General features: G+C 35.5%; 2 protein-coding genes across 8 annotated transcripts in view; one reads left to right on the top strand and one right to left on the bottom strand.

Moving 5' to 3' along the window:
* Positions 1-17329, top strand: part of LOC106175742 (soluble guanylate cyclase 88E) — a 52250-nt gene that overhangs the window by 32911 nt on the left and 2010 nt on the right. For all 7 annotated transcript variants that reach the window (XM_087001211.1, XM_087001212.1, XM_013557871.2 and 4 more), the window contains 7 exons: positions 2208-2354; positions 2607-2753; positions 3182-3344; positions 3705-3814; positions 4691-4780; positions 16594-16721; positions 16915-16985. In XM_087001211.1, the coding sequence (XP_086857337.1) occupies positions 2208-2354; positions 2607-2753; positions 3182-3344; positions 3705-3814; positions 4691-4780; positions 16594-16721; positions 16915-16985 (856 nt within the window). The remainder of the gene's footprint in view (positions 1-2207; positions 2355-2606; positions 2754-3181; positions 3345-3704; positions 3815-4690; positions 4781-16593; positions 16722-16914; positions 16986-17329) is intronic.
* LOC106175755 (microfibril-associated glycoprotein 4) lies at positions 8059-15628 on the bottom strand. Its single transcript, XM_013557885.2, has 4 exons — positions 15213-15628; positions 13498-13710; positions 11203-11321; positions 8059-10312 (listed from the first exon to the last, which is right to left on the bottom strand). Exons 1-4 carry the CDS (start codon positions 15215-15217, stop codon positions 9651-9653), a joined length of 999 nt encoding a protein of 332 aa, XP_013413339.2. The 5' UTR covers positions 15218-15628; the 3' UTR covers positions 8059-9650.

The raw sequence follows: 17329 nt of genomic DNA, 5'->3' as shown, positions 1-17329 counted from the left end.
TCACTTTGCATGACTGAAAAATACCTGTTTTTTACATCAAATTTTCTTTAACACTTGCTCTGTAATATTTCTATTTTTGAGTGTTAAGAAAGGTGTTGTTACAGAACTGGAAAAAATCCTTGGGAGTTATTCCTCAATTATCGTTGTAATTGACTCAAAGACGTTTGATTCTAACAATTATTGAAAGCCTTTGAGTGTTTTTTTAATGACGTAAAATTGATCCTCTTTGTTGACCAGTTGTGGCAAATGGAGAAACCTCTGGGAGATGTTTTCAATCTGCTCCTTTGTGGCTTAACATGAGACTTAATGATCTAGAAGTTATGCTTCACCATGTCCATTTAACCACTTTGAAGTTGGATCCATGTCAAAGCTTGAAGGTCACCAGACAGTCCTGTATTTCATTTTCCACCGATTTCTTTCATGCTGTGACTGCTAATGGTGTTAATTATCTAACTAGTGTTCCTGAAGTGTGAGCACCCAGGGACTGTATTAGTCTGGAATCCATTCAACTGATCTTGGTATTTGGACCAAGGTTAACTCCCCAATTCCCCAAGTTTCAGAGCAACTTAAATGATTCTTGTTTGTTAGCTGGATCAAGCTGGCTGTGACCTTCACCTCCTCGCTGGAGATGTGGCACCAATAACAGACAGGACTTATGTATATGGTTATATTTCTTAAGAAATCAGTAACCTAGCTTCCTAATTATAGCAAAACAACTATGATTTAGGGAAGTGAGATCTTTTCATGCACTTTAAACTGCTAATTTGATTTGTTTGTAAAATTCATAAAAAATTTTGAACAAATTATATCCATGTATATGCTGCCACATAAAGCAAATTAAGAAAAGAAAAAATAAAAACTTGATCATTTTCATGAAGCAGTGTTATCAAATGTTTTAAAATACAGGATGTTCCTAATTTGTTTTATCTCGAAATATTTTTTTCAGTCTCAGCATTGCCATTTAACATTTGCTGCTTTAAAGAAAAGTATTGAGTTCACTTATGATTAAACCTCAATAATGTATCAACTACTCAGTGGATATGGTTAACGTCATCTGATGACCATGTCTGAAAATTGTGTTGCCTGGGCAACAAACCCTTGATTGACAGGTGTTAATAGTTGTGTTGATGGCCAGTGGTTCTTGGTAAACTTAATATCCGCCTGTATGTCAAGATTTCTCATGTGAATCTAAAGCTAGGACAGCCAGGGAGTGAAACCAATCAGATGTATTCATTAAGAATAGACTGAAAATGACAAAATGCAGTTTGAGGTAATGTCATGTGACTCTTACAGTGTCTGTAATCTGTTTTTGGACAGGTTTTCATTTTAACTGAAACTGAACATACACAATCAAAAACTCCTTTTGGCTTTAACATTAAATTTAACAAAAAATTATAGCCCCCTCTTTTACACACACACACACACACACACATGCACATGCACGCATATGTAGACATGCACGCACATACACATGCACACATGGGTGTACATACGAACACATACCCTTTAAAGTAAAGTTTTATTTTCTGACCTCTGGTTGCAGAACACATTGTCAGTAATGTATAGCAAACCAAGATGTGTACTAATAAAACCTTCAGATATTTATAAAGAAACAAGTCATATCAAACTTGTGTCTCTGTCCCCATTGTCATTTTTAATCATTTTACAATAACACTGCATCAATCAATATTATTGACTAAGTAAAACTTGATATTTAATTACGTTGGCATTGACTGTCAGTTTGAAGGTTTACCTTACAAAATTATAACTTGATTGACACCATAGTGGTTTACTATCTGCTATATAATGTGTGTGCTCTGTCACTTCCCTGTCACTATAAAATCATTTCCTGTCTGTTTCCAAGTTTTAAAGATTAGCTTTATGAAAAAGACACTTTGTTCGCTGAGCAATGCAGTTATCATGCAGTTCAACATGTACAAAAGAAACATTAATATTTACAGGAAAATGTTTAACTAACTAAAAAAGCAATTAGAGAGCACACCCTTCCTCATTATAAATAAATAAATAAATAAATAAATAAATAAATAAGTTGATTTGATTGATTTCTGGCCTCTCTTACAGGTATAATTTTTCTTAAAATCCACCTGTAACTTTTTGAGAAAGGCTATTAAAATCAAAGGCAGAGGTAATGAATTTTATATCCTAATAAAACATGATATTGACAGTGAGTGTTCCAATATTTTCAGCAAGTTGAAGAGGTGGAACACATAACAGATAACATGAAGAAATTGGATGAATGGAAACAGAAGTCGGAGTCTCTGCTGTACTCTATGATCCCAAAGTCTATAGCTGTCCGGCTGAAGAATGGGGAGGACCCCATCAACACTTGTGAGGTGAGTGAGGGAAACTATAGGTATATGGTGAAGTATTATATAATTTATGGAAAATGGGCATATCTCAAAATGAAAAAGAAAAAACAAATGTGTTATTTGTGAAATATCTTTTGAAATAATTTTAAATTTTGTTATTTTTTCCTCAAAGAAATGAAAAAGAAGGAGAAGAAGCAATACGTGGTTAAATGGATGATGGGGAATAAGTGATTAAACTGATGTAAAAAAGGAGCATTTTAAAACCTTGTATTTCAGGTGTTTGACTCTGTGACCATAGGCTTCAGCTACCTTATTGGGTTCACAGAGGTATGTGCACATGTCAGCGCCATGGAGTCTGTCCAAGTGATCAATAGTGCCTTCACTCTGTTTGACAGTGTCAGTGACAAATACAAAGTTTTCAAAGTAAGTTTTCTTCACCACTGGTATCAGAACATTAGTGGAGGTGCTACACCACACAAAAATTAAGTCCCATCTTAGTTAATGGAATTGTCAAGCAAATTTATTTTTTATTGATTTATTTATAAGGACTTAGTGAGATTTTTGTTTTTTAGTAATTAAATCCCAAAAGTGACTTTGTAACATGAAAATAAAAGGGTTTTTAAAATATCAAACTTTTTAATATTTAGAATTCACAATTCAAAAGATTAGTTAGTACTTGGACATAATATGTCCAAGGTTATTACATGAAAAAAAAAAATGATGTGAGCAAGTTTTAAAATATTTTGCCACTTGAACCCTATGCAGGGTGGCATTCAGCATAGTTCTACAATATTTTTTGTATTGATTTTTTTATACGTATTTATTTGCATATTTAAATGCATTTGAAACAGGTGGAGACCCTGGGTGATGCTGTCTACATGGTAGCAGGAGGAGTGCCTGACAGAGAGCCCAACCATGCTGCTAATGTGGCACACTGTGTGTTAGAACTGCTAGAGAAAGTGAAAACACTAAGGAACCCGGACAAACCAGGAAATCATTTTCTACTAAGAGCTGGTAAATAGAATTTTACAGAAATCGGTTTAAATTTGCAAGTTTACAGTGTACAGTTATGTGAGTTTGCTCCCAAGTCCCATGATGAATTGAGGATTTCCTAGTAACTTCAATTGTAAACACTAGAGACATTCACTGTACCACTAATCTTGTAAAACCTGTAACTAGTTCTTGTTGTTCCAGATGTTTAAGAAGCGATATTTCATGGCCAATTTCTTTACTGAGCTGTAATTACCTTTACTTCAGGTATGTCCACTGATGGTTCAATTTATAGTTGACAGGAAGATTCAGTACAGCACATTGGCCATCAAATATAATCCATATTATATATATATTTGATTGGGGTAACAATTGACATTTTAGGCATGCACACAGGGGGTATAGTGGCAGGTGTGGTGGGTAAGAGGATGCCTCAATACTGTCTATTTGGTGATACTGTCAACACAGCAGCTAGGATGCAAACACATGGAGAAGTAAGTACTATTAGAGCACAATATATATATGAAATGCATTTTAATAGTGTGCTCTTGAATATGTTAGCATGTATAAGATGACTTGGACTTGATGAGGGTAAGGGAGTAATATATACCTAACTTCTACTGCAGTGAAATAGAGAATATGTTTTAAATAAAAGAAATACACACACAAGATTTCATTGAATGTGTTTGGGTGTGCTTAAGAATTGTGATGTAATCACAGCATTGTGAGATCTTCTCTAACGCATTCATATCTGTGTTGTGTGTACAGCATTTAGTTACTTTCTATGCAGTCTTGATTTTAACATAAGAGAAATTTAGATGTTCCTAAAAAACAAGGAAATGTGTGTATGTTTGTTCACACATACAGGTGCACACACTTAATTTGACTGCAGGGTCTTTCAAAATTTTACTTTTAAAGTTTTAATGAAGATTTCTTTTCTTATTTCAAAATAACACTGATAATAGGGAAAAACTGATGGTTCTTTTTTATTATTATTAATAACACTTTTCAGGTTATTCAGTAAAGTGCTGGTTATCACTGAAAAAAGTTAGTTTGTGGAATAAAGGTGGTCTTTTTTGTTACACACATGCAAATAGAGCTATACATGCAGCGGATGCTCTCGTCAGTCTACTGCTTTCAAATGATCACATATGTATAAAGCTAAATTCAGCCAGTCCTAATACGTTCTTCATTAACTTGCAAAAGTCATAATAAATGGTTTTAGTATTTGCAGGCAATCAAAACAACATTACACAACCTTGCTGATGTTCTGTTTCAGGCTGACCAAATCCATGTGAGTGAGACCTGTAAGCACTGCCTGGATGCCACATAGTTCAACATTATACATCCTAGTTGATTTTCTCTTTCAGGCTGACCAGATCCATGTAAGTGAGACCTGTAAGCGCTGCCTGGATGCCACAGAGTTCAACATTATACCCAGGGGTACTGTCAGTATAAAAGTAAGAAATATAGAGGGAGCTACTTAAAGTGGAGATGGTGGGGATGGGGGGAGGGGGGGGGGGAGTTGTGATACCGTAGAAATAAATGTGGTAAAAGTCAAATAGTTTTAATAGAAACTCTTTGGTTCAGTCAAGTGGTGGCATTAATACAAATTAATGGTCTCTGATGTATGTTGATAGTCTGGGGTATGCAATATGGAGTTGACTTTTCTATAAAACCATTGCAGTTGAAGCACATAAAACAAACTAGTCACATTTGGTCAGAAGTACATGTAGACTGCCAACTGGTCTGGATTATGAGATAAATTGATTGATAGATGACGCTCCTCAAGAGAGCCCAGCAGGGTTGGTCAAGGGCATAAGTGTTAGCTCAGCTGGTTTGAAAATTGAGATAGAAAGTAGATTATAAAGATAAATGGTTTTTGTGGCATTAATGCAGTGTATCTCAACCTATGTGAAGGTTGTTTGTGACCAGGACAAGTTTAGAAATTATTCCATTTCAGTGAAATTCCATTTTGCTTCCAGCTCATTTGTTAATATAATTAATATATAAAAATCTGTGAGTTTGACTTTTTAATTTAGCAATTTTAGTGAAAAAAGAGGGGGATGAGTAAGAGAGTCCAAAATTGGAGTCCCTCTGGAGTGCTAGAGTGTATGGTTTTTTTTTTTTTTTTTTTTTTTTTGTCTGATTGTACTAGCACATGCACATCAAATACATGTACAAATACCAAGTGTAACATTACGGTGAAGTTAGGTGAAATCAGGCTTAGGTTCCCAACCAGCATGGCAGCTCCTGTCGCCTTCTTCTTTTGAAGTGGAGCCAGTTTTCCTCTTCCAAGCATTTCTTAATGGTCTGAAATGATGTGTTACTTGTTGAAAGTGCCAATTTCACCACTTGGTTTCATAGCTCAGTGATAGAATGTGGTGAGAATGTTTTATCAAGGATTGTATACTCTTACGTTCTTGACGCATCCAATGAAATCCTTGTCATGATTCTGTCATGGAAATATCAGCAAACTTATTTGTTCACCATTTACATGCACTTCTTGATTAGAGAGATGATCAGAATTGTGTTATAGAAATTGTATTTATCATATCAGTTCTAGATCAACTTGACTTCACAATGGAGCATAAATGAAAGTTTTTTCAAACAAAATAGGTGGTGCAGTCAGACAGTGTTCTTTATTGTCCTTCAGTAATGACTTGATATTTCCAGTGGGAAAAAATGAACAGTTTTTCAGATATATTATTTTAGAATCATTAAAAATATGTGTAGCATCCCTGGTGCTTTTTTTCTGAATAAAAAAGAACCATAGGGTGACTTGCTTTTCAGTTTGTTGCTACCACTATATAGGAGTCTTCTAATTTTGAAAATCTTCAAAAAGTTCAGTATTTGTAAAATTCATAATTTTTTGCATTGAAAAGATCAAATAAGCCATTACATTATTTAGAAAATTTGTGTCAGGAAAAGGAAAACCACCAATTTTTGCCTACCATTGGCTCAAGTCACTCTGTGTAAACTTGGCAGAACAGTGACCTATAAGTGAGAGTTCATATATCACCAGGACAGCTGCTTTAGTGGCCTTAGAAGAGAAATATATGCCATGGTGCATTGGTTCACCAGAGCAGGACAATTCCATGGGTCCTATATCATTCGGAAATGTTAACTTTTTCATTTCCTTTTCATATTAAGATTCTGGTAGAAAGCAAGATGTGAATTCGTTGCCACTTTCTTCAGCTGTTAAGTTTTACGTACAGCCAGATCAGTGTTACTTATCCAGCTTTAATGCAGCCACTGGGTGGCATGTTTGCCAACTTTAGCGGACTTGATACATAAGATATGAAATATTATGTACAACACATAAAACAGTTGTTCTGTTTATGATAAGATGTTAACTGATGCTTGTGGGGGAACTAATAGTAAAAAAATTGGGGAAAACAATGGAACAGGTTTTTAATGCAGGAAATCCTGAGCTCTCTGGACTTGCAGGGTATTTGATTTATGGCGCTGTCACAAAGTACACATAACACCATTTGACAAATTGACTACAGTTTTGTTGTAACCCAATTTTACATTTTTTCTAACTCAGGTATTTTCTCTTACACATTTTTGTTGCATGTCTCTGAAACATGGCAAATAACCTTTTTGATTAGAAATGATAAAGATTAATTGTGAAAACTGGTTTTGTTTTTTTGCCTTTTCAAAATGTTGAAATGGCAATGGAAAATATATTGACACAAATGCTGGACACATGACAGTGTTACTATGACAGGTGTGGACATGTTGACACATTTGCTAGACATATGACAAAATTGCCATGGCAACCATAATATTATTGACACAAATGTTGGACATGCTGCATGTGTACAAAATGTTCCTAAGAATTGTTCTCTTGTTTTTCAGTAGCATTGTGCTGTATACCCATTTTATAAACACTTGGTATTTTCTCAACAAATTGTATTTTACATCAGCAGTTGGAAAGCAGCAATTAGTTCCCTGCATTTCTCTGGCAAAACAAGTTGTTTGGGGGTTGGCCATGTCTCCAGGTTTCTTAAACAAAACATCTGTACAAAGCCTCAAGAATTCACCTTGTCTCTGAACTCTGGCATGCATTTAGGTATAGAGCATCACTTTGAGAGAAATTCTGTCAATTTCGAGCATCCCTGGAGATTATACAAACCAAAGCACCTGAAGCAAATTTAAATTTTTCACTTTAATTCTTAAATTCCATCCTAAATAGTACCCACTTACAGCTACAAATTTCTAAAAATTGCCCAGCAAATGCCACCAGTTCTAGCCATTACTGTGAACACTGCCACCTGCCATGGAGCTGGGGTTTACTGAGTGGCTCTTATCAAGATCAATTTACTTAATCCAATATAGTAATTCTCTTCAAGGCTCCATGAATGAAGTATTCAGTATGCTGAGAAAACTGTGCAGCGTTAGGAGAGTAGAGAGCTGAAGTTTAAAAAAAATCCTGCAGAAACATACTTGTGGTTTGTCAGGGACGTTCTGTGTAGTACCACTAGTTTTATATTTCTTTTGGGAAACTTTTAAACTTTGAAAAAACAATTGACTGTGGCAATTAAGGAGATTTAAAATACTTTGTAATAGGTGAATTGTTTAGACTATTTGAAAGAAAATGTCAAACAAGTGATGAGGCACTTTCACCTAATCAAGAAAGATAGAACACTTTTTGCAATAGATTTTATCAAACAATATGAGATCACTGGCTGTGTACGCATTAAAAATGGAAATTTTAAAAGAAAAAATAAATTATAAATATGATTTTTTTGTCCTCACAACAATAAGCATTCAAAAAAATTCTACGTGGGTGCAATTTTAAAAAACATCATCATCAGAGATGGTCAGCACATATATAATCACTGTGCTCTGTTCCATGTATTATTTCAAGTTTCAGAGCTTGTGCTGGATACAAGTCTCTGTCTGGAGTAAAATACCTCAGAAAAACTCCACCTAGGTTGTATAGCTGGTATTGTGAAGAAATATTGCCCTTGGGCAGGTCAAAGAAAACAGGCAAAGGATGAAGTAAAACTGGAGGCTAATTAGAACAGCATTAAGCACTTAGGGTTTATATTACAAACATTTACATCTTAGTTAGTTCCAGAAGTGTGATTTCAACTTTAGCCAAAGACCTAAACCCGGACTAGTGGATTTTGACCCTCACTATGAGATATGGTATTTGAATATATATTTTCATTTTGCCAGTTTGAAGTCAAATCAGATTTTAGACTGCTTACACATAGCAACCTGAAGGTAAATCCAAGTCTGTGCCCCAGTGGAAAACCACCCCCTTCCCTCAAAAATAAAATAAATGATAACAAGAATTTCCCATTGCTGCTGCCAATCATAATTTGCTCTTGGAACTTTTTGCTTAGATAGAAAGCACAACAAGTTTTCACACATTTTGAAAGAAATAACAGACCTTTTTAGACAAACGAAAACATCTTTTTAGGAATATTAGTTTACTAGGATGGCAAATAAACTCATCAATTGCACATAAAACCACAACAGCCATTTTGCCCCACATACACGGTTAATAGAATAGTTACATGTATATATTTGGATATACAGAAGCATTACTGTACATGATTCATGTGGTTACAAGACTTCTTGCTCATACTGTCTGAGGCCCATTTCACAAGTGATATACTTTTAAGTCATAAAAGAGTGACACATGGTATACCGGTACACTTTTAGAGGTCCTGACTTACACATGCCATTACATCCTAGTGGGTTTACTCCCTTTCACCTTTTTTGATTCCTGTTGTTTATAGTTAAATAGATTGGCAGTGTTGAGTGCATATAGTAGGCTCCAATAAGGTGACTCATAACCAGGCCATTTAAGTGTATCAGTACAACCTAAACATGGTACAATGCTGAAGTATACTTCTTGATGTCAAAAGGGCCAAGGAGTATGTTGAATAGATTTTCATTATATCCCTCAAGGGACTGTTGGTGTGCTGGCTTTAACAAAGTGTGAAAGATAGAACTTAAATTATCTACATTAAAATACTTATGGCTTATGTACGTGTGGATATCAAAGACCAAGGGTTTCTTCTATGAGACCTATTTACATTTTATGAGTAGCAAAATAACTTATCCAAACATGGTTGCATTTCCAAATAGAGTTCTACGGGTGTCAGAATGGAATGATATCTAATGAAATATTCATGGTCCTTATTCTATGATCTTTGTAGTTTCTTTGAATAATGTAAGTGAATTAGCAGTGCAATGGATGTGATGTATATGAATGCATGGAGATAGTAATTTTTTGTTCTGATACTCCTAAAATAAAGGTGCTTGGCCCCTGTCAGCCCAAACATGGATTATAGATTACCTACAGCACTAGAAGTCTTTAATTGGCTTAATTTTCATTTCCACTTGCTTCAGAGAGTAGGTATAATCCTCTTTCCAATGGTACCAATGAATTCCACTGAAGAGGCCATCGGGGCCAATACGACTTCTCCCACCTTCGTTATATTGTCCATTTAATGAGGCGTAACTGCAGTCTTTGAACCACCATCCCGAGGCATCCTTCTTTGCACAATGTCCGTACCAGTCATCATTGTCACTGTCTGGGGTGCTGAACATTACATTATCGTGATATGTGTTAATGGAGTCTCCTGCCGTTCCATGGTACCCGCTGGCATGCAGGCGGTAGTTGTATTCCTCGCTATCCACCACAAATTTTTCATAAAATGCATAAGCCTTATTGCCTTCCCAGTCCCACATATCAATTCTCAGACCATATTGCTTCCCATTTGTCATGCGGTGAATTTTTTCAAGACCAAGCCAAAATTCTGTGTTGGGATCGCCAAAACCCTCCTTGTATTCATTCCAAAAGCGAGTGAAATTTACAGAGCCATCAGCACGGCGTTGTATTACTGTCCACCCTCCACCTTCAGAGTCCATATCGCAGCGTACCAAGTTGATCTCACCATTATCCATCCTGAGAGGATAGACTCCTGACTTGTGAATTTTGCCAGTGCGAAGTAGATCCATACAATCTATAATTACAAAAATTCAAAACAACATAAATTTGTTCACTTTTCTATTATATAACTTAAAACTACTTGTATTCCAAGGGCTAGAAAATCATGACTAACGTAATCATTCAAGTAAAACATTTACATAAGTTTCAAGAGAATGATTTATTTTGGCACTGTACTGTTGTCCTTTTAAATTTGGGGAATTAAAAACTTAAGGAAAATACACATCTGTGCCCACACTTATTTCTTTTTCAAAGAAAGAAGGAAATGCCATTGATTTAACTTTTAACTTATTTGTAATTTGTATGCTAATAGATGACTAATTCTGCAAGAATAGTGTTACAAACCACTTTCCTGCATATAACATGTCAACATATAAGATATAAAAATTGACTGGAGAAAAACAGGTAAGAAAAAAAAAAACAGGTTTTGAAACGGAACAAAGCACTTCCATGTGTCAAAATAAAATTAGATTTGTATTTCATTAATAATGTTTGTCTTATTTAATTGAGCCATGCTTTAAACACAACTGTACAACTTGTATAAAAGAAACTTTAAAATGTAAGAACATCTAGGTAACGCCTGATAGCAGAGATGTATGTGTGGGCCCCACAGAGATTTTAATATTGTTAAAAATATACGTTGTTTTGGATAATTTAAAAATGAACATATATCACCCCCCCCCCCCAATATATATATATATATAATTAATTATAATAAAAATTGAAAAATTTTTTTCAACACATAAAAAACTCTGTAAGTAACCCATTTTCACACAGCTTCGTACATGGCATGGATGTAGTTTAAGAAGATGGGTTATCAATTGTTTATTTATTGTTTTCTTGATAATTATTTACATTTTACTCATGAGGGAATCTTGAATTAAACAAATCTGTATGTTTGCTTACCTAATTTTAAAGGGAGATCTCTTGGTATATAGAACAGTGCTTTGGCAGAATCTTTGGCAAACTGTTCTTTGGCCATATCTTTTACTATTCCAAGCTTCTTTTCTACTGCTGTCAGAACCCTGCAAGTAACATTGGCATTGAAAACAGAATCAGTATTTTTTTCAGGGTTAACCATAACAAAAAAGGCATCATACTGGTATAATGTGTAAATATATCAGCTGTTAATAATACTGTGTCAACACTTTGCTGAAAATGCTTCAACAATGTAGAAAAGAGTAAGACTGAAAATACTGAAAAGTGTTTTCTTTTTTGTTTTTTTCGAACATTAATACTGCATATTACAGACACGTACTCTTTCTCCTGTTCTGACGAGTATTATACACAAGCATGTAGCTTTGTGGTTCTCTAAATTTGGCAAAATTTTTCCACATCTGTGTCTCATTTTACAGCTGAATTTTAAGGGAAGACTGCACATTTCTACCCTAAATATGTATAGAGGTTCACCTTGTACATGTGCCAGATAAATGACACTTGTGTAGTACCATATTTTAGCCAAATAAATGGAGTGTCCTTCACCCATTGTTGATCCAAAAGTTTTTATCTTCTTTGTTAAATAGTTAACCATCCTATGATTAGCTTTGGAGACCATTTGATGTGGTTTACAATGACAATGGTTTGGGAATTCTAATACTTTTAATTGTAGAAGACGGCTCTCCTAAACCAGGGTATGGTTATAACACTGTACGTGTACACATTTAAGGTGAAAATGATATAGAAAGAATTTTTTAAGTCATATTTTTGCTTGACTTGGACCTTAACACATTTTCAGGTCAAATGGAAAATCAACCACTTTTTATTTGTTGTAAGTTTGTGTCCACCATTTAACACAAACTTTAACATCTTAAGCATCAAGTTACATTTTTGTACCTTCAGAACGAATCTGATCTGATTTGGGGTTAATCGGTGCATTTCCACAGCTGTTTTATACTTTGTCCAAACCCTGCATATTTCAAATAATTATTTGCCCTTCAGGTGCTTCAAATTCTTCTCATAACATACAAGTTCTCTGCAAAAAAAAAATGGTGAACAAACTGGAAAGATTGCCTCACTTTCAAACACACTCCCAGCCGGTGGTTCATACTCAGGTGGTAGCCCTAACCTCTTTAAAGCTCTAGCTTCAGGTTCAAGGGGTTTTATGACACAATTGACCATATGTGCAACACAGTGCAGGTTATTCTTCTGGACAAGCCATGGGGTGCTTGCCAGTGTGTGGACTACTGGACATACAGTCTATCAGTTTCAGATGTCACTTAATGTTGTTCTCTTGCAATCACATTTTGTGTTACCAGGCAGCTGACTGGGGGCCTTGTCTTGGTATATAATCTGGTTTATTTGCAATAATAGGGCAGTGTGATACCTGCACCCAATTAAAACTAGCGTTGTGAAAGGCTGGGGTTGAGCCTGCAGACTGACCTTCGCATGAGAACAATACCAATGCGACTGTTTTAAACTGATGGAAAACAGCTTGTTGAATGCAATGGCGGGATTTGGGGTTTGCTCTAAATGGTAAAACTTGGATGTTATTGCTCCAAGAATATATTTTATTTTCTGATTTAGTCTAAAATATGTCTTTTGAAATATTATATATATATATATATGTACAATTGAAAATATGTTTTTTCTTTTTTTTTTTTTTTTACAATAAACCCATTTGAAATATTTTTGAAACATGCAAACCCTTTTTGTTGGACAAGCTTCACAAGAAAAAGTCTACCATCTGGTTGGTGATCAGACTCAAATGCCATCCAAACATCTCATCAGCTGTGTAAAGTTACATGAATGAGTTGTAATCTTCTGGCAAATGTGTGATGTTTATTTATAAAATATTGGGATCTGGTAATTTTCCATAAAGGCTTTTTCTGCTAATGAAACATTATGAAGAGTACCAGTAGACCTGAAGGCAAATGACCCAATGAAAAACTTGTGTTTGGAAAAATTTTAACATCAGTCATGTTAGATGTTGGTAACTTTCACAAGATAAAACCTCCTTGTAGGGATGTTGATGTCCCAATAAAGTAGATCAACTGGAAAGGAATATTGTCAAATAGATATCTAAGAGGATGAAGGCAACTCACTGGTGAGAAAAATATGCCATTAGAGCAGATTTTGATTTCCAGACCAAAAAGACCAATTTCAAATTTATATTAAATAATACCATTTATTTAAAACACTATACCAAGGTTTCTGAATCAATTACCAAAACCGGTGACCCTGCCCTACTGTGTGAGCACTCACCCTAAAATGCTCCTGAATAAATTCTGCCTGTCCTCTTTGTCCTGTTGCATCTCCTGTTTGATCTGCTCCAGCAAGAGGCAGGTGTGTTCATTCTGCAGCTCTGGGGACAGCTTGCGAAACTCCATACTGGCACATGTACTTCGACTCTGCGACTGGGCTGGGGTCCCACCGAGCCAGGTGATGAGCAGCAGCAGCAGGGTCAGGCAGTAGGGACTGAAAACCCATTTACAATTAGTGTAGTTACTTTCTGGCACTTCTTTGGTGGTATTGTGCCCTTACGGCTCATTCCCAATGAAGCTTGGGTGGTTCTTTGTACATTGATCCAACTCTAACGTCAGATAAACAAATCAACACACCTTCTCCTCTTGTTTCCAACATATTTGTATAATCACCTGCTTTTCTGCATTCTACTCAAAGTCAAGAGGAGGAGTGTTAATCAGTTAATCTGACTGCATTCAGCAAGAGCCCCCATGGATGGAGCTACATAAAACAATAGTTAACTTGGGAATGAGTCCTTGGTGTTGTATTTTCTAACACTTCTTTGGTGGTATTTTCACTAAATGTGGGGTTCTCAATTCAAAAGCCAGGGTGGTTCGATCTGCTGGTTCATATCATACTTTCAATCACTAGGACTAAACTGAACAGACGGAAGACTTTGATGAAAGTACAAAGAGAAACTTTGTATGCGAATGTTATCTGTATGCCATCTTTGGTAGTAATTTTTAGATTGATATATTTATAAGTATGCTTTTGTGCTTTTCTGGTTTTAACATTTCTCTGTGGATCAAATACAGAGGTCCTTTGGTTGGAGTAAATTTATAGCTAATCTTTTGAATGAAACAATGAAAAGCAGTTGGTGAGAAAATTTCTGTAATTTTATATGGTCTTTTAAGTGCTTGGCTCCTGAATTATAAATAAGCACACTTCAAACATCTTGAAATGTGTTCTTAATCCGGAACCTGTGTATCCTGATAGTATTTAAGTACACAGTCAACAGATTGTTGCCTTGAGTTAGCGCATTATGTGATCTATTTCCTTTTGTTCTCAGTAACAGTTAAGTGACATTACTTAACTGCTTTTTCCTTTGTCTTGACTATCTCATTGCAGTAAATGGATACAAAAACATTTTTTTTGTGATTTTTGTACTGCCTGCATTGAAAATACCAACAGGTTTCTTTTGTAACCACATCAAAACTAGCGTCTCTTAGACACCGTCCCAATTAGCTAACTACCACAAAGTGCACTGCCTCGAGAATCATGCAGGAACATGTCTGGTCTTGCAAATGCTATGTGGATTTCTCCTGCTGTTCTACCAACTCACTGGTGCCAACAAAATGAAGGGGTAGTTGCGACAGATTTGGCCTTTAAATGTGGACCTTATTAAAATCATAAAAATTATTTCTGCATTGGATAACTTAATAATATTTCACACAAAGGCAATCATATATGTATAACTTTTTTGTAATTGCCACGTAGCAAAGCTCCACTATCATAATAAATCTCATTTTTCATTCCTTTCACTCCATCAACCTTGATAAACTACATGTACAACAAAGATTTCTTTACCATGCAAGCACCATACACTTCATGTAATATCCCTTATGCCATCTCACTGACATGTTTTCCCAAAACACACAAGTCTGTTTATCAATTTACCTCCACAGTTCGTGCTTTACCAGGGTTCATTCAGTTCCTCCTCCAAGTGTTCCACTTACCTCATGTTGCTGCTGGTCTGTACTCCTTATTTGTGTGGGTGTGTGGCACAGTAAGAATACTTCAATTTGACAGTGTTACACCAGCAGCCCTCCTCATATTGGCCCAGTGCTGATGGACCTTACTCAATTTGATGCCAGAGAAAGCAATTTTCTGCTTGCTAGCTATGCTGAGGGGCCGTTTCTTTAAACTGTTCCAACTCCCCGTCTCTCTGGTTTGTTATTGTTTCAACCTGTTAATAGAAAGTGGCATAAGGCCAATTTTAGTGAAGTGAACACATATGGGGAACAGGAAGGCATAGGGGCTGACTGTGCTCTCTGTCTTTCAGCTGCCCATACACAGTGCATAGATGGCTTTTTAGAGGTGTGACGAGAGATCAAGTATAAATGTACATTTCATTGCAAATTATGAATTATGTCATGCATTGGGTTAATATGTCTGTAGATATAATAACAATTAGGCAATGGAATAACATTTGCAAATTTTCTAATTCTTCAGTTTTGACTTTATTTTTCTGATTTATTTTTCTGATTGTGGAAAAATTTTTCATTTTTTTCATTCTTTTTTCTTTTATTTGTTTTTCATTTTTTGTGTGTGTGTGTGTGTGATGGGGGGGGGGGGGGAGGGGGGGCGAATGTCAGTTTACAGCATATTACCTATCTAAGCCTATATAAGGCAAAGGTTTGATGTTATTATTCAACTTTTGATAATCATGTTTTTGAAATTCAAGTTCCTTATAGGAATAAATTCCCTGAATGTTTTCTAAATTTCATTTAAAAACAACTTCATTAGATTGAAACAAACAGTGAAAAAATGGGCGAAAAAAGCACACACTCACACACAAGAAATTGATGACTTCTTTTAAAGAGTTTTAAGTTAAGAAAACACTTCCAACAACTGACCGGTTTCATGGCAGTATAAATTGCACATAAAGAACTATTGTTAAGTACAATGGAGAGGTTGGGAACCTGTGCCTATCAGTCAAATGTGAGTCCCACCCTGTCATGGGGGAACTCTATAGCTTCTACTTCCTTTGGTGCTGCGATATGCAAGGCATGCACATGTAGCATTGTTGAGATTCTGAGAACTATAGAGAATGTATTGGGTGCCAGCACCTGCTTTTGTCAGCCAAACCAGCCACAATGCACAATGTGCACACCTAACACAATGCCAATTGCTTTCTTGAGTTACTAGACAACTTGCCTGAAATAGAACATAATATTATATCACAGAAGTACAGAGTGGTTTTGAAGCTACCACTATAACCCACAGAGAATGACACATGTACTTCATATTTTTAAAAGCTTGTTTCATCAGTTTTATTCATTTCAGTAATCAAATAACTTTCTATGATACAACATTGAATCCTGTTTCTCTCTCCAGGGTAAAGGTACAATGAATACATACTGGCTGGCTGGGGTTAAAAATGGCAGTACAGACAAAGAAGAGGCAGACAACACCCTGAAGTCACATCTTGAAGTGGCAGGAAAAAAGGAACTCCAGAGGAAGAGGTAGCCAGATAATTTTATAATATACATGCCACATTTTTAAAATTAAGATTTTATTACCTATACGTAACATGAGAGATATTTTGAAAATCTTTTTTTCAGCTATACTGATTGATATTGAGATAGTGAGGACTGCAGGGTAAATGTCAGTTTAAAATATTAATATTTATTAGTATTATTTATCTTTATTTTCCAGTTCATTCCCAGGATTTGATCTTCATGCCTTAACCCACGCCAAAAGCTGCTCAAACATGAATCACACAAATGGTAAAAACTTTCACATTTTAATTCATTAAATAAAGAAAACACAAGCCTGTTCAGTTTTGTCTGCTTTTTGTCACAGTATTGTCAGAGTGTTCCTTTATTAAAAAAAACAAGAACTGAAATGGATCACGATCACTTTATTAGTACTTTTTCCTTAATGCCCAACTTCAGTTTCACTTCTTTCAATAATTTTAAAAAATTATGGAAATGCCTTTTCAAGATCAGTTTTCTTCCATCTTCACATTTGAACAGTGCATTGCCTTCTCTTGCAACTATAATGTATGTGTGATTCCTGGTTTTGATGGGTCATAAGCACCTCATTCAGTACATATGCTGTGGACATTGTA

Source organism: Lingula anatina, chromosome 1 (assembly GCF_051362555.1).
Source record: "Lingula anatina isolate TDL-2025a chromosome 1, LinAna3.0, whole genome shotgun sequence".
In the NCBI taxonomy this organism is placed as follows: Eukaryota; Metazoa; Brachiopoda; class Lingulata; order Lingulida; family Lingulidae; genus Lingula; species Lingula anatina.
This window is presented reverse-complemented; position numbering and strand designations above follow the sequence as displayed.

Excerpts from the sequence above, each read along its gene's own strand:
- LOC106175755 (XM_013557885.2), bottom strand. Across the intron at positions 11,322-13,497 it reads TTATTCAGGAGCATTTTAGG|GGTTCTGACAGCAGTAGAAA; the intron begins GTGAGTGCTCAC and ends TGTTACTTGCAG. Across the intron at positions 10,313-11,202 it reads AGATCTCCCTTTAAAATTAG|ATTGTATGGATCTACTTCGC; the intron begins GTAAGCAAACAT and ends TTGTAATTATAG.